Here is a 16665-nt window from a genome sequence, read left to right as displayed (position 1 = left end):
TTTCTGCGCGTAGTTTGCCGTCCTTCCCCCGCACCTCCGATTAGCACGCTTGGCTACGTACGGTGCGAAAGAAGTTCCGTACACCTACACAATAAACATAATGACGACAAAAAATTTTGATTTAAAGTTTTCGTGACTGCAGTAATTCATATTCTTAGTTTTTTCGGTAAAGTCACGTTGAAGAGAAACAACAAAATAATAAAACATATAAAAAAATAGTGTTATATATATTTTATTATTTTGTTGTTTCTCTTCAACAAAATAATGAAATATATATAAAATATTGTTATATATTTTATTATTTTGTTGTTTCTCTTCAACGTGACTTTACCGAAAAAACTAAGAATATAATGACGACAATTATGGCTCTGGTAATAACAGTGAGACGCACGCGCCGCCTGACCCGCTCGGCGATGCGGTCGTCATCACAATGGTCAAGGACGTCCAGGAAGTCCTCCAAATCCCGGAGCTCTGCCAGCCTCGGTTCCTCCCTAGAGCTGCTCAGCTCAGTGCCGAGGGCGTCGTGGCCGTCCAGACTTTGCAGCGAAAGGACAGCCTCAAACACACGCTCCCTGTAGCCTGCGGGGAGCACACCACGCCCGCCGGAGACACCACTCTTCCCATCACGTCTTGCAATTCCTCCGAAGGAAGCCGAGTGGCTCCCGAGGTCGGAGCGCCGCGCCGCCACCGCCCCCCCGAAAGACTAGGTTCGATTCCAGGCCTATGGCTGCCCGTGACTAAACTTGGTTCTCGAGTGCAGTGAGTTGGTGGTCTCTGTCCGTTCGCCAAGGTCTGCACAAGTAACATAACACGACCTTGGCCCGTCTCTTGCTTTGAGAAATTAATATGGATTTGCCATATATATATAAAAATTACATTCATTAATCCCCCCTTCGCACGTGAAGGGCTCACAAGTGACGTCACCACATCTATCCCTCTATTAAAAGGAACGAAAAAGGAGGATTTCTCCACAAATCTGGCTGTCGCCTGATGAAGCTGGTTTTAATTACTGGCGAAACGTCGCACTCAGATTGTAAATGTTGTGGATTTGCTCTCCAATACACCGGTGTGCTGTACTAGTAACGAATTGGCACGTTCTCTTTACGTGACAAACCTCACTAATTGGCTGTGTGGGGTGGTGCCGGGTTTAACGGCACATTTATATTTACGCGATCTAACCTAAAAAAAAAGAGTATATTAGGCCTGTCTCATCATTAGAAAGTTCTTTGCCTACGAAAAACTGGAGTGCCCGATAAGCAGGCTTCAATTGTAGATTTACAAATTACATGAGCCCCCCCCCTTAATGGGGCGAAAAAATCACGACACAATAAAAACGTTCTGCTTACCGAGCAACACAAATGGGCAAAGACGACAAAAACTAGAACCACATTAACGTAACCGCCATCATCTTACATCGGGCACGCAGAAGGCACGTCACACACGATTACGTGTAATTTTCAACATTCTTGATGCTTAATAGAGGCTGCGTGTTTGTTGCATCTAGCTCCATTATTAATTTACTGATGTCCCCATTGTCATCATTAAAAAAAACACACAACACCAATTGTACGCATGGCGCCTAAACGCGACACAGCATCTCAAGATGCTGTCAACGTACCGAAGTGTCAAGGAGCTGCAATATCTCTCGCCGCGGGTTTTGTATTTAAGCAAAACATTCCAAGCGCTTATCGCTCGTCGGCTGCTTGCCAGTTGCAGGAAGAAAAAAAAGAGTTCACAAAATCAGAGTCCGATTCGCGCACTGTCGAGAAAGCGTTGGCGAAGAATTTTTCAACAGAGCACGATGGGCAAATGTGCAGAAAATAGCGGCAAATCTGACCGCAATTACGCCAAATACGAATCAGGCCCCCCTCTGCTCTATTTGGTCTGTCAAGTCCGGAATAAAACAAAAAAACTGAAGGAAGACAACAATGTTTTAAAGGTCACCGGAATACCATGGGACGGAGTGGCTCAGCTGGCTGAACAGCGGAAATTTCCGAGAGGCCGGGTTATGTTGTACAGCACGGGAAGGACAAAGGTCTAAGGTCCGTCTCACTCGAATATCAGAGGCATGTATGCATGTTGAACTTCTTTCGCACCGTACGTAGCCAACTGTGCTAAGCGGAGGTGCCAGGGGAAGGACAACAAACAAAACACAAAAAGCAGCTCTAAGGAAATGAGTTTTCAATCGAGATGACGTAAAAGCGCATAGCTCCAGTGGCTTCCTAATATCAGAAGGGCGTTTCAGACGGCATCAGAAGCGCAACTGAAAGCGCGCGATGCGGTGACCGCCTTTTGTCCCGACGGCGAGCCAAAGAGCGCTGCAGACGGCAATCCAAGCGGCTCACCCGTGACGCGACACACCGGGTTGGCCTGCCCGTCCTTGCGCAGCACCAGCACGGAGAGGCAGTGCAGGCCGCCCAGCGCCGCCACCAGCGCATCCACGTCGGCCAGCCGATTGCCGTGCGCCTCCAGGTGGCTGAGCTGGTAGTCTGGCCCGTGCAGATCCCGCAGGCCTGAGCCGTCAGGAGACAGTGGAGAGCAATAGTCAACAAGGGGCGCACGTAGGTAACCGAAAAACGCTGGAGTCGGGACATCCTGGGGCCCTGACAGTTTCAGGGGGCGTTTTTTCCACTGGCTCATTGCTGTGCCGAGCTAGAACCAAACTGTGATATACTGGCCTTACGAGACATCTGAAGCCGACTCTGGGCCAGGCAGGGCTCAGGAGTGGGGCTATTGATGTGTGTATGTACGTACGTACGTTTAACTTCTTTCGCACCTTACATAGCCAACCGCGCTTATCAGCAGTGCCTTATGAAGGTAACCACTTCATTCTGGCTGTGCCTTTGGCCTGTTCCTCATCTCCCCTTTGTTTGCGGCAGATCCGTGTGCTTAGAATGTATCGCTGCCCAGCCGATGACTCTCACCTGATCCTAATCCACTCACGTAAACTCCACATTACATTTGTATTTCCAATGTTATGACCTCTCCCCCTCCCCATTGCTGATTCCCACCACTGTTACCTCCCATTGTTTTATCAAGGACTCGGTGCTGAGCGCTTGCCATTCAATGATTCACTCACTCCCTGCCACTCAACGATTTGTAACAATTTGATTCAAGAATCGATCATCTCGGATCCACTCTCTATCATTTGCACCGTTTCTCACTTCTTTTGTGCACAGTTTTGTTCAACCCAATTAGCTGAAACGTGATAATGGCGTCGTGTTTGCATAGAATTTTCTTACAATAAGATCAAAAAGACTACAATGCACAAAATTTGCGTGAGAATTTATTGCGATCGAAGAATAGACGGGTTTGGGACACGCCAACCGGGCACCAAGAAAAGCTCACCGGCATTGGGTCTCAATAAATGCATCATCGTCAGCATGTGGACTACATGAGCATCGAGCCTCAACTGCCTTGCCACCCACCAAACCTCCACCACCACGACCCGCGACTCCATCAGTTACAAACACCATCAATCCTGGGTCCCTGTCTGGATTCCTTTATTTCACCTCTATCCCCGTTTTTATCCCCAACTCCTGTTGTGGCCATCTTGCTATACCGACGTCATCAGGCGCTCTCGAATGAAACGTCAAGATGCCATCATGCTCAAAGCCACTGATGCCATCACAGCTCGCCGATTCCTTTATACGCTCCTCCGCCAGACTCCGCCATCTGCTGAGCCAGTGGCCATCGAACAAAGAGGGTCACCGCATCGCACGCTTCCAGATGCGCTTGTGCAGCCGTCTGGAACGCTCTTCCTTCCGATATTAGGAAACCACTGGAGCTATGCACTTTTAAATCATCGAGATTAAAAACGTATTTCTTCAGCACTGTTTTTTGTGTTTAGTTTGTGGCAACTGCTCCCCACCCACGCACCCCCGATTAGCACGTTTGGCTACGTACGGTGCGAAAGAAGTTCAACATACATACAGTAAAAGACTTGCCCTAACCATAGCCCACCATCCATCTGGTCTTAACCAAAAAACGGTTACTCTTGAACAAATTCGTAATTTGCGTAGAGCAGGGACACAGAGCCTGGCGGACGGAAGTAGAACTCCAACGACCTTAGTTTTGATTCCTGGGACACAGCCGACATTAGTAGGCAATTGAAACACTCATTCATCTCACCCCCCCCACCCCCCACCACCGATCGCCTTCGCCGACCCGCACCCACTGTCAATGTCAAAGCAGGGTCAAACACTCCCCATAATCGGCACGGCGTGGGGAAGGGGGGGGGGGCACTCGTTATTGTTAATTTCGCGTGCAAAGTTTCGCAGGGCGCCACCGTTCAATCGTTCAAATCGCAACGTGCGCAACCCCACTCGCGGCGTTCCCAGCGACGGACGCAGAGCAAAAAACGATGACGTCGTCGTTGACGTAGAAGAGCAGCAGCGAGAGAGAGAGATTCAAAGAAAAAAGGCTGCGTAAATAGGCTCTCGTGAGTACGAGCGAGTGAGAGTTGACAAAATGGTACGCCGCCGGGTAGTGCCCTGGGAGTTGCTTTTGCTAACTGGAGATGGTTACCAAAATCCCAGCCAAGTCACTCAAACAGCAAGCAGCCGAACGTTGAACACAGGGTTAAGGCCCCTTTGCGCTAGGCTTACACGTAAACGCCAGCCTCGGGTCAAATGCATTTTAAATTAATTAATGCGATTTAGAACGTTTTACAAAAAACCCCCCACAAAGTTCAATGCAATTACTGAAGCTTAAAAAAACCTGCACCACTTTAACTGTTATTGCCTAAATAAAAAATAAATGTAAACGTGGATTAGAAGTAGCTTCAGGTGTGGAAAAAATAACACTGCCATTTATAACCGTAATTGATATACGTGTGTAACGACGTAAATGGAGTCACTATGGCGTTTAGCGCCAGCTACCGTCACAAGAGTGGAGCTGTGCGTCTTGGGCCTCTCTCGGGCACCAGAGTGGCCATGCCATGGAAGCGGGCCCCAGGGGGCATAGTCCTGGTGACAGTGAGAGAGAGGTCGGGTGAGGACGTGACAGTCTTGTTGACCCCGAGAGGGCACGTGACCAGACGAGGTGGCAAGGGGGGCCCAAAAAGAGGGGAGAGGGACACGTGATGTAGGTGGCCAGAGTCTTCGGGAAGGATCTGGAAAGGGGCGTGGCTAAGGGCAGTGCTCGGCCATGCCGCGGCCCATGAAGGCCGAGTCCCGAGCCCCGATCCGGGCTGTCTTCTGGAATCAACCCGTCGGTGCTACGTCTCTTCGATCCTCGGGTCTTCGATGTTTACACTCGGCATCGTGGGTCAGGCAGTGTTAGCTGACTGACCCGGCTATGTAGTTACCCCGTTGTGGTCTAGTTAACTGTGATCGCTGTAACGTTTAAGTAGTAGCCCCGTTGGGGGTGTGGTAATAAACGTGATGCCTCCAAGTTCAAGTGTGCGCCTCCGAAGAACTCACTACAAGTGTAACCAAAAAATGGATTTAATGTGAGTTTACAATCATCAAAAAAAATCATTAAACGTTTTAAATGTGTTCGCACACGGCTGTCCCTGTACGAAATTTTGTCTGGCGGGGGGGGGGGATGCCTTCGACGCTACTCTGAGCCTCGAGAACCGAAACTAAATCCCAAGCACCTTATCTTACTCATTCACGTGCGTCGCATTAACACACCCGCCTGTTACGGGGGATGACCGAGACGCCAAGCTGCCAATACTGCGGCTATCCTTCCTGGGTAAAAGTAAATTATTAATGCGTATTAATTTAAATTGGTTACTTCAGCCACGAAATTGGCTCGCAGCGCTGCGATTTCCAACCACGTCTGCATAATTGGGCTCCGACCGCGGCAAAGGAGTCGGGCAGCCGCACGGCTTAACTTCCCCGGGAGCAGGGAGTGTGGCTCACAAGCGTGGGCTCGGCATTGATTTATTGGGCGTTACGGTGGCGGGGAGAGCTCCCTCCTCGGAGCGCATCTCTGTGCCCGATGAGTTAACCGTTCCAAACACGGGCAACACACGGAGATAATTTATCAGATTATTTATTATTATTTAAACAATTTGGATTAGCGGAACGTTAAACCCAGGGTAGCAATAAGGGGGGGGGGGGGGGGAGTGTGGAAAAAACCCCGCATTAATCCCCGAAGAATGAATTACGTGATAGAATTTAATGCGTTCCAGCCTCAAATAAAATTACGGTTGATTAAACAGCATTATTTTAAGTCTGTTTATTGTTTAGAGATGGCACAACGTGGGGGGAAGTGAAGGATGGATAGGAAGGGGGTATCCAGCAGGGAGAATTACAAAAGAGAATGTACTGGTGAGCAAAAATGTTAACGAGGCAATTCCAGCTTGCCATCAGAAAGTAAATTATCCTTACAAAGCCATAATTTTAAATAATCATGAGCAACCCTTTGTCAATCCACTACCGGATGACGGCTTCCCAACGCCGCGTCCATCATGTTTGTTGTTTGGCCACACTTCACGATGCTGGTCATTGCTGGTTGGTGAAGGGGGGAGGGTGTGTGGGTGCTCAGGCCCGGTTCAGATATCAACCACCACCGATGTTGGCCATTGGCAGAAATCAAACTCAGATGGCAGGTTTCATAGCACAACATGCTAACTGTCCATGCTAAACAAGAAAACCTTTGGGGTTTGAGCTGTTATTCCTGTCACCTGCACAAATTACCGTATTCTACAGCTCTTTTGTTAATCCACTGCTGGATGAAGGCCTTCCCATACTGTGTCGGTCACAGGGGTAGTTTGACCATACTTTACTATGCTGGTCAGTGGCAGGTTGTTGAAGGGGGTGGTGGGTGCCCAGGAGAGGTTTAGCTATTCCTCGCCGCCGATGTTAACCTTGGCCTGGAATCGAACTCAGGTTTACAAATAATTCTTGGGGCTGGAGGCATTAGTTGCTTTTACACAAACGCTAAAATGCCAGACATTTAAATAAATAGGAGCAGACAACCTTTTGACATCTACTCCTTACCGTTTGGCGTGTGAATGTTAAAGGTGAATTTTATAGCCACTAAATTTTACATAAACAAAGCACGGGTGAAAAAAAATATATTGGCTGTACAGCCAGAGGGCAATTTTTTTTTTGCCATTAACTGCCACCTCTCAATGCAATAACTGTGGAAAATTAAATGTCATGTGCTACCTTAGCACAATGCAAATGCTCTCCTCACTCCAAACGGCGATTGTTTCTATAAATGTAAACTAGGCAACATGGTGTGTACTCTTATATTTGGTTTGTTAAAGAATTATATGGTAGGTGGATAAGCAATATAAAAAAAAACGTTTAAAAGTTATAACCCTGTGTCAATCCACTGCTGGATTAATGCCTTCCTATGCCAGGTCGCGAATGAATATTGTTTGACCATACTTCACCATGCTGGTCAGTGTTTGTTGGTGAAGCAACAGCCCTTGACTGGTTCAAATATCACTAACCACTGATGGTGAATGTTTTTTTTTTAAATCTAGAGTGAAAACTCCCTTCTTTAAGAACTGCTTTTTGTGTTTAGTTTATTGTGCTTCCACCGCACCTCCGATTAGCACGGATGGCTACGCACGGTGCCACAGACGTTCAACATACACACACGCAAACAATCGAAACTCAGGTTATCTGGTGCGTAGCATACTGTACAAACCAATGTGCCACTGCCAAACCACCAATCAATATAACCTGAAACTTATTTAATAAATTATTCCACAACAATCGAATTCCTCAATTATTAAATCAAAGCGCTTCCCCCGCTCAAACAAGCACCAGGGCGCCATTTAATGTCCGTTTTAAACCTTTCCGCTTCCCCATAGAATAAGCACTATGGATTTCCCACAAGGCGATACTAATTTTTACCAGCGGCGAAGGGAGAATGACGTCTGGGCACAGATAACTGCCCACACGGCCGCGATTTGAACTCGCAAAATTCAAACCTCGCGTGAAGCGCTTCTGACCAACGCACCCCGAGCACAACCTCTTATGAGGCTGGGGATCCGAGTGCTCGAGTTGGGACGGCTGAAAACCGAGGTGGGGAATCCCTCGTGGTGAAACGCGGCGGTTGACTCGCCGGTGTCAGCCGCGCGGCAATATATTGCGCGCGTGTGTGTGTGTGTGCGACAAAAAAAAAAAATTCCCATTGCAAAAATTGCTGCTTGCGCCCGACACTTCTGAAAGAAACAGGTTAAAGAGGCGAGGTGGAAAAGAAAAAAAAATCCCCCGTTAAGTTTGAGTGTCACCTGCAAAAAAAAAAAGCAATTTGGAGGAGAGGCTAAATGACCCATGCGATAGAAAAAGGATCCTGCGGGTCTTAATCTGTAGTTGCTCGCACGCCGCATATATTCCCTGCCGTAAGCTCAAGGGGGTTCCAATAATTGGAAAAGGTGGCCCCCCACACTGCTACCGAGGCTTACAGCTCATCGACAGTGGACACAATAGATATTTCTAGCAAGTTGACAAAGCCAGTATATTAAGGGATCATCCATATTGGTGTGCACGGAAATACACAAATGACCATGCAAACGGGCGCACAGGTTAAATGCACGGGGGCACACTGATCATGCTGATTAGTAAAAACTTTTTTTTTCATTGATACACGAATGCTTTTTTGGAAAGTGTAATGTTGCCAATTTTGCCTACGAACTATAAACATCGAGAAAAGGGTATTTGGCAAGCCGTGTGGTAAGTTTCACTCAAGGTGGTTCTAGAGGTCAGACCACTGAGCTGGCACCGCTGAGATCGTGAGTTTTGAATCCAGGTCCGAGCTGCCCGCGATCAATCCGGATTCTCGAGTGTAGGTGTTGGCAGTCTCTCAGCTATTATGGTTACAAAATGAAGCGTTGGCTAAAATCGTGCACCAAAGCGTGCAATTATGAGAATGATTGTCATGCAACACGGAGAGGAAGCGCAGGTGGGGGGAGGTGATGCTCCCTACTCTGTGGACCAGAGGTAACTTGGAAGGGATTTTAAAAGATAGCTCTGTGAAATCCGCTTCGACGGTCAATTCTCTAAAAAGTTATGGGTTTTGCACTTCTCTCATAAAGCCACGAATGCATGCTCCGTCTCGTTACACACGACGCTCACGGCACAGCAGCGATCCAATTGGGGGAAAACATAAAATAAAATGTTCCATAGCAAATGGTTTAGAGGTATTGTATTTTTCATGAAAACATGCGGCAGCGTCCTTGACCAGACAGAGGGATGATATTACATTTCCCAGGCACAGACGTGAGTAACCTATGGGCTCCGCAAGTTCAAGCGCAACAAAACAAGCCACGCCGGGGCAGTTTGGACCGTCTCTTACCCACGAGGTCGGTGATGCGGTTGTAGGAGACATTGAGCCAATGCATGCACGCCAAGCCCTGCAATCCTGCAACGATAAACGCAAACATTGCTTAGACAACGACTCGACGCTCGCGGGCAAGCCCGGCGTGGTACATTTATCGGGGGCAGTGCCACCGCAAAGCCCTTTCAACAATTCCTCGGCGGGGTTTGCGCAGGCGGACTGCGTCAATAACGCCGGGGCTGCAAAGCTACCTTGTCGTGCCGTTTCACCCGTGTGTTTGAGGAATCGTAGGCTTAAGAGTTAATCTCCCCGTGTTGAATCGACCATATGCCATCACTTGCTGGATGACCAAAATAACCTGTCAAGGGGTATAGGTAGGGGATTTCAGTTTTAACCGATAAAACTGAAAATAACACTGCAGCTGAGACCGTTCGGTTGGATTTTTTTTGTACCAATGCCATTGCCGAATACCAAAAAAATACAAAAATGTCCTTTTCGCTAAAGGTCTCCTCCCTCGTCGCCAGACTCGTCTCGCATCTCCAAACGAAGTGCGCGCGACGTGAACAGAATTTTCAACGGGGGGGGGGGGGGATAAATTGCCACATCCACCCTACGTACAAGACGACGACACCGCAAATTTTAATGTATACAGAGTGTTCAAATGTTTATGCATCTGTCATGCATATATGTAGGGGTACTATTTAAGTAAAAACGACGGTAATATATTGCAAATACATATTACATATCTGTGGGCAGGTCACTCACTCTTTGCTTTGCGTCAACATAATCTTATCGACTAGCCCAGTAAACTGGATGATAAGCTTCGTACACTTCTGCCGACCGGCTGATGTGGAGAAAGAAGCAATTGGAGTGGAAAAATTGAATTGTCTGAACCAGGAAGCCAGGTGTTGTATATCTTTCCTATCTATAGAAAATGCTTTTAAGAGAGTGCGTGGGTGTGGTGTGTATATACATGTGTATTGTTGAAGAACGGAGGCACACACTTGGCTTGGAGGCAACACGTTTATTACACAGCCCCAACAGGGCTAACTACATAAAAGTACACATGCTAACGAGACCCCCAACAGGGTAACAACACTACTTTAACGGGGTACCTACATAACCGGGTCAGTCAGTAACATTCTGACTGACCCACGATGCCGAACGAAGGTGGAAGATCGAAGCGACGTAGCGCCGAGGGGTTGAGTCCAGAAAACAGCCAAGAACGCTCTCGGAACTGCCCCTTTATGCTCCCGAGCGTGGCCTGGCTCTGCCCTCGGCCACGCCCCCCCCATTCTGGATCCTCCTAGAAGGTTCTGGGCCATACACCACGTGTCTCTCTCGAAACCTTTGGCCCACATTCTTACCCTGTCGTGGTCACGTGCCCTCTCGGGTTCAACCAGACTGTCACGTCCTCAACTGCCCTCTGACAGCCACCAGAACCATGCCCCATAGGGCCCTCTTCCATGAAATAACATACTCTGGTGTCAGAGAGAGGCTCTAACACTCACAGTTCCACTCTTTCATCAGTAGCTGGCGCTAAACGCCGTAGTGACCCAATAAACATCACTACACATGTACAGCGGGCAGCGGCAGTGCAGTGGTTAACGCGCTGCGCTATGAATCCGGCAACCCGAGTTTGATACCCGCTCACGGCCACCAATACCGGAGACTATTATCTGAACCGGTTTTAGACCTCCCCTAGGTCAACTCAGCCTCAAATAAGTACCTGGCGGAGGCGATTAAACATCAGCACCGGGGAGACAAAGGCGGTCGGGGCATGGTGCTAGCCACCCACCCCTTTCGTGTGCCACAGTGCCGGCCCTTCACAGGTGTTCGCTAACAGCACTTGCCCCAATAGTCTGTTGAGGCTACACGTGGGGATCTTTGTATAAATACTTGGGGAGAACTGGTGTAGTGGTAACACACGGGGCTACCATTTCAGTGACTTGGGTTCAATTACCGGTCACAGATAACATCAGTAGACTCAGGTATCGAAACTATTCTGGGGGCAATCTTCATTATCTCAGCCTTAAAAGGGTATTGGATGCCACGTGTGAATTAAACATTGGTGTTGTGGGCCACAGCTACCCTATTTGTTCGCCATGCTAGCCTTAATAGGTGCTCGCCAACAGCACTTACCTCCCGGTTCAATAAAGCTCAGAGAGGATCTGTCTTTTAGCATATTGGTAAACGACAAATAAACGGATAAGTATAAATCAAGAGCCACAAACATTTTAACCTGGGCACAACTTTAAAATGACAAAATCTCGTGAAGCAAACTATAAAAGCGCTTCCTTCACCAAAAAAATAAAAATTCTATTTCATTTACAGCCGTCGATAGCAACAAAACATCCGCAAGCGGTGCCAGACGGCGACACGTTACTGGCGTGCCCCCCCCCACCCCCGCGTTTACGAGATACGCCGACTCCGCTAACGTCTTCCGCGAGCGGAGCGCAGCCTGCCAGCTCCACCGCGGTCGTCCACCGTTATCGCTCGTTGCTAGTCGTCAACGCGGGGATGGATGGAGGATGGAGGATTGGGGGGGGGGGGGCATAAAGCACAATTTTCGCCACGGCACAGGTGTCGCCGCACCAATTAATCCTGGCTCTTCGCTCCAAACCGTTGAATAATTTAGCGTAGCATAAAAAAACGGATTCGCGCTCTCAAAGCGCCCGCGTTGTAATTTCTCAAGTATATTTCTAAGGCCGAGCGCCACCTTCAACTTTGAAGCCGCATGCAACCTGCTGCATCGATAAATTACACGCCAAGAGGTCTGAAAGAAACAAAGTAACCCGTGAGAAAACCGCATGTCTCGGACGAGACGAGCAGCAGAAGTGAAACTGTGAAAACTTAACTGCAGCTGCGCACATAAAATGCAACTCACAATACTATCTCTCGGACTTTGTTTGCAATCCGCAAGCGCTGTGCTACTCGGCTCGATGTCCGTCATTTCGCACACGACACACAAATGCATGGGATGACGGTCAAGCACAACTGCGAAAACCTACTCAGTAGCACCACCGTGCAAAGCGCTTGGAGTCACGTGACATTTTTTCCGGGTCCTCCGGTCTTTCCCTCCATATTTAGAAACACGTGTTTAGAGTATTTGGCTGCTATAACAATCGTACTTAGTGCTGTTTGGCTAAAGGCAGGAAGGCTAGCCACAGGAACATAGAAGTACGGTGCAGCAATCAATGTTTCTGTATTGTTCAGTAAGGGCTGCCAATCCGATAATTGCTTTTATTCATCCATTTTTTTTTTTTTCAAACGCGATCACCAACGACGCAAAAGCGACCGTACCCTGGACAGAGGTTAGGTGGTTGCAGGAGAGGTTGAGGGTTCGCAGACACGCCAGCGAGGCCAGCCCCTCGATTCTCTCGAGGCGATTCGATGACAGGTCCAGGTGCGCAAGCTGAGGGAGCCGCCCCAGGCCCTCCAGCCGTGCGATCTGGTTGCAGTGAAGGTTGACAGCACGCAGGCGAGAGTGCAACGGCACGTCGCGAAGGCTGCGAAGGGGAAGGAGGGAGGGTCGCGTTGTTTGAGAGCGGGTCGGGTGTGGCTCGGAGGTCTCGGCGCTCTATGTATGCATGTAGAACTTCTTTCGCGCCGTGCATAGGCTAATCGGAGGTCTGCCGAGATCATGGGTTCAATTCCAGGCAGCCATTTGTTCATATAATCGGGTTTCTCAGGTGTATGTATGATGAACTTCTTTCACGCCGTACGTACAGCGAGGGAAAAAAGTATTTGATCCCCTGCTGATTATGTACGTTTGCCCACTGACAAAGAAATGATCAGTCTATAATTTTAATGGTAGGTTTATTTGAACAGTGAGAGACAGAATAACAAAAAAATCCAGAAAAACGCATGTCAAAAATGTTATAAATTGATTTGCATTTTAATGAGGGAAGTATTTGACCCCCTCTCAATCAGAAAGATTTCTGGCTCCCAGGTGTCTTTTATACAGGTAACGAGCTGAGATTAGGAGCACACTCTTACAGGGAGTGGTCCTAATATCAGCTTGTTACCTGTATAAAAGACACCTGTCCACAGAAGCAATTAATCAATCAGATTCCAAACTCTCCACCATGGCCAAGACCAAAGAGCTCTCCAAGGATGTCAGGGACAAGATTGTAGACATACACAAGGCTGGAATGGGCTACAAGACCATTGCCAAGCAGCTTGGTGAGAAGGTGACAACAGTTGGTGCTATTAATCGCAAATGGAGGAAACACAAAAGAACTCTCAATCTCACAATGATCATGAGAACGGTGAGGAATCAGCCCAGAACTACACGGGAGAATCTTGTGAATGACCTCAAGGCAGCTGGGACCATAGTCACCAAGAAAACAATTGGTAACACACTACGCCGTGAAGGACTGAAATCCTGCAGCGCCCACAAGGTCCCCCTGCTCAAGAAAGCACATATACATGCCCGTCTGAAGTTTGCAAATGAACATCTGAATGATTCAGAGGACAACTGGGTGAAAGTGTTGTGGTTAGATGATACCAAAATGGAGTTCTTTGGGATTAATTCAACTCGCCGTGTTTGGAGGAGGAGGAATGCTGCCTATGACCCCAAGAACACCATCCCCACCGTCAAACATGGAGGTGGAAACATTATGCTTTGGGGGTGTTTTTCTGCTATGGGGACAGGACAACTTCACCGCATCAAAGGGACGATGGACGGGGCCATGTACCATAAAATCTTGGGTGAGAACCTCGTTCCCTCAGCCAGGGCATTGAAAATGGGTCGTGGATGGTATTCCAGCATGACAATGACCCAAAACACACGGCCAAGGCAACAAAGGAGTGGCTCAAGAGGAAGCACATTAAGGTCCTGGAGTGGCCTAGCCAGTCTCCAGATCTTAATCCTATAGAAAATCTGTAGAGGGAGCTGAAGGTTCGAGTTGCCAAACGTCAGCCTCGAAACCTTAATGACTTGGAGAAGATCTGCAAAGAGGAGTGGGACAACATCCCTCCTGAGATGTGTGCAAACCTGGTGGCCAATTACAAGAAACGTCTGATGTCTGTGATTGCCAACAAGGGTTTTGTCAACAAGTACTAAGTCATGTTTTGCAGAGGGGTCAAATACTTATTTCCCTCATGAAAATGCAAATCAATTTATAACATTATTGACATGCGTTTTTCTGGATTTTTTTGTTGTTATTCTGTCTCTCACTATTCAAATAAACCTACCATTAAAATTTCTTTGTCAGTGGGCAAACGTACAAAATCAGCAGGGGATCAAATACCTTTTCCCCTCATTGTAGACAACCGTGCTAATCGGAGGGGGTAAGGACAACAAACTAAACATAAAAAGCAGTTTAAATGAATGGTTTTTCAATCTAGATTGAAGTGAGTTGATGATGTCAGCCCAGTCACCAATTGATGCAAATATATACACACACAAAAACAAATAAAATAAGATTTGCTTGCACACTTAATTTAGCCAATTTCCAGCTCTGACAATTAAAAATGTTGGTTTAACGGTCATGCGACAAACATTACTCTCATATGGCAGAGAAGTTGGGAAAGTGCAGCCCTCAAATTCGTCGACCAGAGGTCACTTGAAGAAATCTCAGGAGTAGCTCTGCGATTATCTGCTTCCGTGGGCTGATGAGTTGCAATGCTCTGCGAGAGATCTAAATGGAAACTTCTTCTTCACGAAGTTGCGTTGATAGTGCAATTTGGATAAAATTGGGTAAAAATAACAATTAAGCGTGACAAGAGCGTTGTCCGTTCCTCCACTGGGTGTGCCAAAACTGAGCATCTCATGATGCATTGATTCATCAAATAAACTTGACCCTCACGTGCACTATCCGTGAGAATGAATTATTTATGATTTAGCAAAATTTAATGGAAATTATATGCTGTTACGTTTGTGCTTAAATGTACTATACAACTTGACTTCCTGGATTTTTACAATGACCTGGGGATCTTGTCCCGGTTATGTTTTGACGTGGCTTAAAACGAAACGTCACATCCAATTACGAGCTCTGGTTGACAGAATTCGTCCTTGAACTCGCCATTCTGCCGAAACGAAAGAAATTGGCGCGTCGAATGCTTGCACATGTAACAATGCGTTTGCTTGCACATGTAACAATGTGTTTGGTTGCGTCAGACGACGGGGGGGGGGGGGGGGTCTTTAATGAGATACATTTGGCCAGATCATTACCGGGGGGCGAACACATTAAATGATATGTTTGATTAAAATTGTCATGAACTAGGAAGGTAACACAATAATATAGTACGACCGGGGTGATATACACAACGAAAAATAGCGATCGAATCTGTAATACAATCTTAATCCGGAATCGTGAAAATTTATTTAATTGTTGCGGGGAAGGTGACTTTTTATCCCCCACTTCGGTACAAGAACTTCCACATCAAGTGAGGATGGGGAAATGAATGCACTCATTATTTCTTCCTGTACTTTACAAAAGTTGCATTTAAGAGTAAAAAACATCCTGTTTGCAACGTCCGCATTGTTCTTGATTCAGAGAATATTTTACATAATTGCCACATACCAAACACTAATTAATGTAATAGTGAAAATGATAAAATAAGGAACCCGAATAGTTAATATTGTTAATTAGCAGACATTCACAGGCGTCGCATTACCAAATTGCTACGTTTTTATTGTCTGTGCTTGTTTGAAATTCATAGCCCGTCTTCTGGGAGTCTTTCCTCTCTGCATGTCTCGCCGTGTGCCTGCCGTAGATTCCAGTGAGCATCCAATGTGCGGAACCGGTGGAAATCTGCGGAATCATCCATCTCGGGCTATCGTCAATGTATACATTTTGAAAAGTCACTCCCGCATTTTTAAACACGGAGCCACTCAAGTATTACAGTTAGAAACGGACTGGGCGTTTATGCAAATCTTTCAAAAGTGGATTTAGCGCGTGCACGTCAAAACCCCATCGTTGAATGTTTACGAAACAGCGCATGAGCTATTTTCTCAAAAGACAAAACCCTCAATGGCATTCATTTGCATCCGTGACTTTCACTCGGCCTCGTCTCCAACGCTCATTCCGACGTCGCATCGCGATACCAGCAGTGCGCCGCCTTCGCCCGAGGGGATTTGCTAAATGAATGCACCATCAAGGATAATTAAAGTTAATTGGGCTATTGCAAATCTGCGGAGGCGATGGTGGGAGGGATTGGCATACTGTTTAGAATATTTTTTGGAGGGAGGGATTGGGGGGGACAGGGATGTGCAGTTTCAAAAAGGGGAGTGGAAAAAGTTGATGCATAAAGATTGTGGGTGGTTGGGGGACTTCATAAAACTGAAATATTCACCCCGGGCAGTAGCACACACTGTGTTAGGGCTCCATTAATCATTATTATCTCCGAGGACTGCGTTTTCTGATAAGGCGACATCTATAATTGAGTATGACAAGGCTTCCATAAATCACC

General features: G+C 47.2%; 1 protein-coding gene across 2 annotated transcripts in view; it reads right to left on the bottom strand.

The window, feature by feature from the left end:
• The window catches only part of LRRCC1 (leucine rich repeat and coiled-coil centrosomal protein 1), an 81885-nt gene that overhangs the window by 60873 nt on the left and 4347 nt on the right, over positions 1 to 16665 (bottom strand). For both annotated transcript variants that reach the window (XM_076074068.1, XM_032971131.2), the window contains exons 3-6: positions 12550 to 12755; positions 9265 to 9330; positions 2346 to 2513; positions 404 to 579 (exon numbers count right to left, since the gene is read on the bottom strand). In XM_076074068.1, the coding sequence (XP_075930183.1) occupies positions 404 to 579; positions 2346 to 2513; positions 9265 to 9330; positions 12550 to 12755 (616 nt within the window). The remainder of the gene's footprint in view (positions 1 to 403; positions 580 to 2345; positions 2514 to 9264; positions 9331 to 12549; positions 12756 to 16665) is intronic.

The sequence above is a fragment of the Petromyzon marinus genome, chromosome 45, assembly GCF_048934315.1.
Source record: "Petromyzon marinus isolate PM22_M1 ecotype Great Lakes invasive population chromosome 45, UKy_Petmar_22M1.pri1.0, whole genome shotgun sequence".
NCBI lineage: Eukaryota > Metazoa > Chordata > Hyperoartia > Petromyzontiformes > Petromyzontidae > Petromyzon > Petromyzon marinus.
This window is presented reverse-complemented; position numbering and strand designations above follow the sequence as displayed.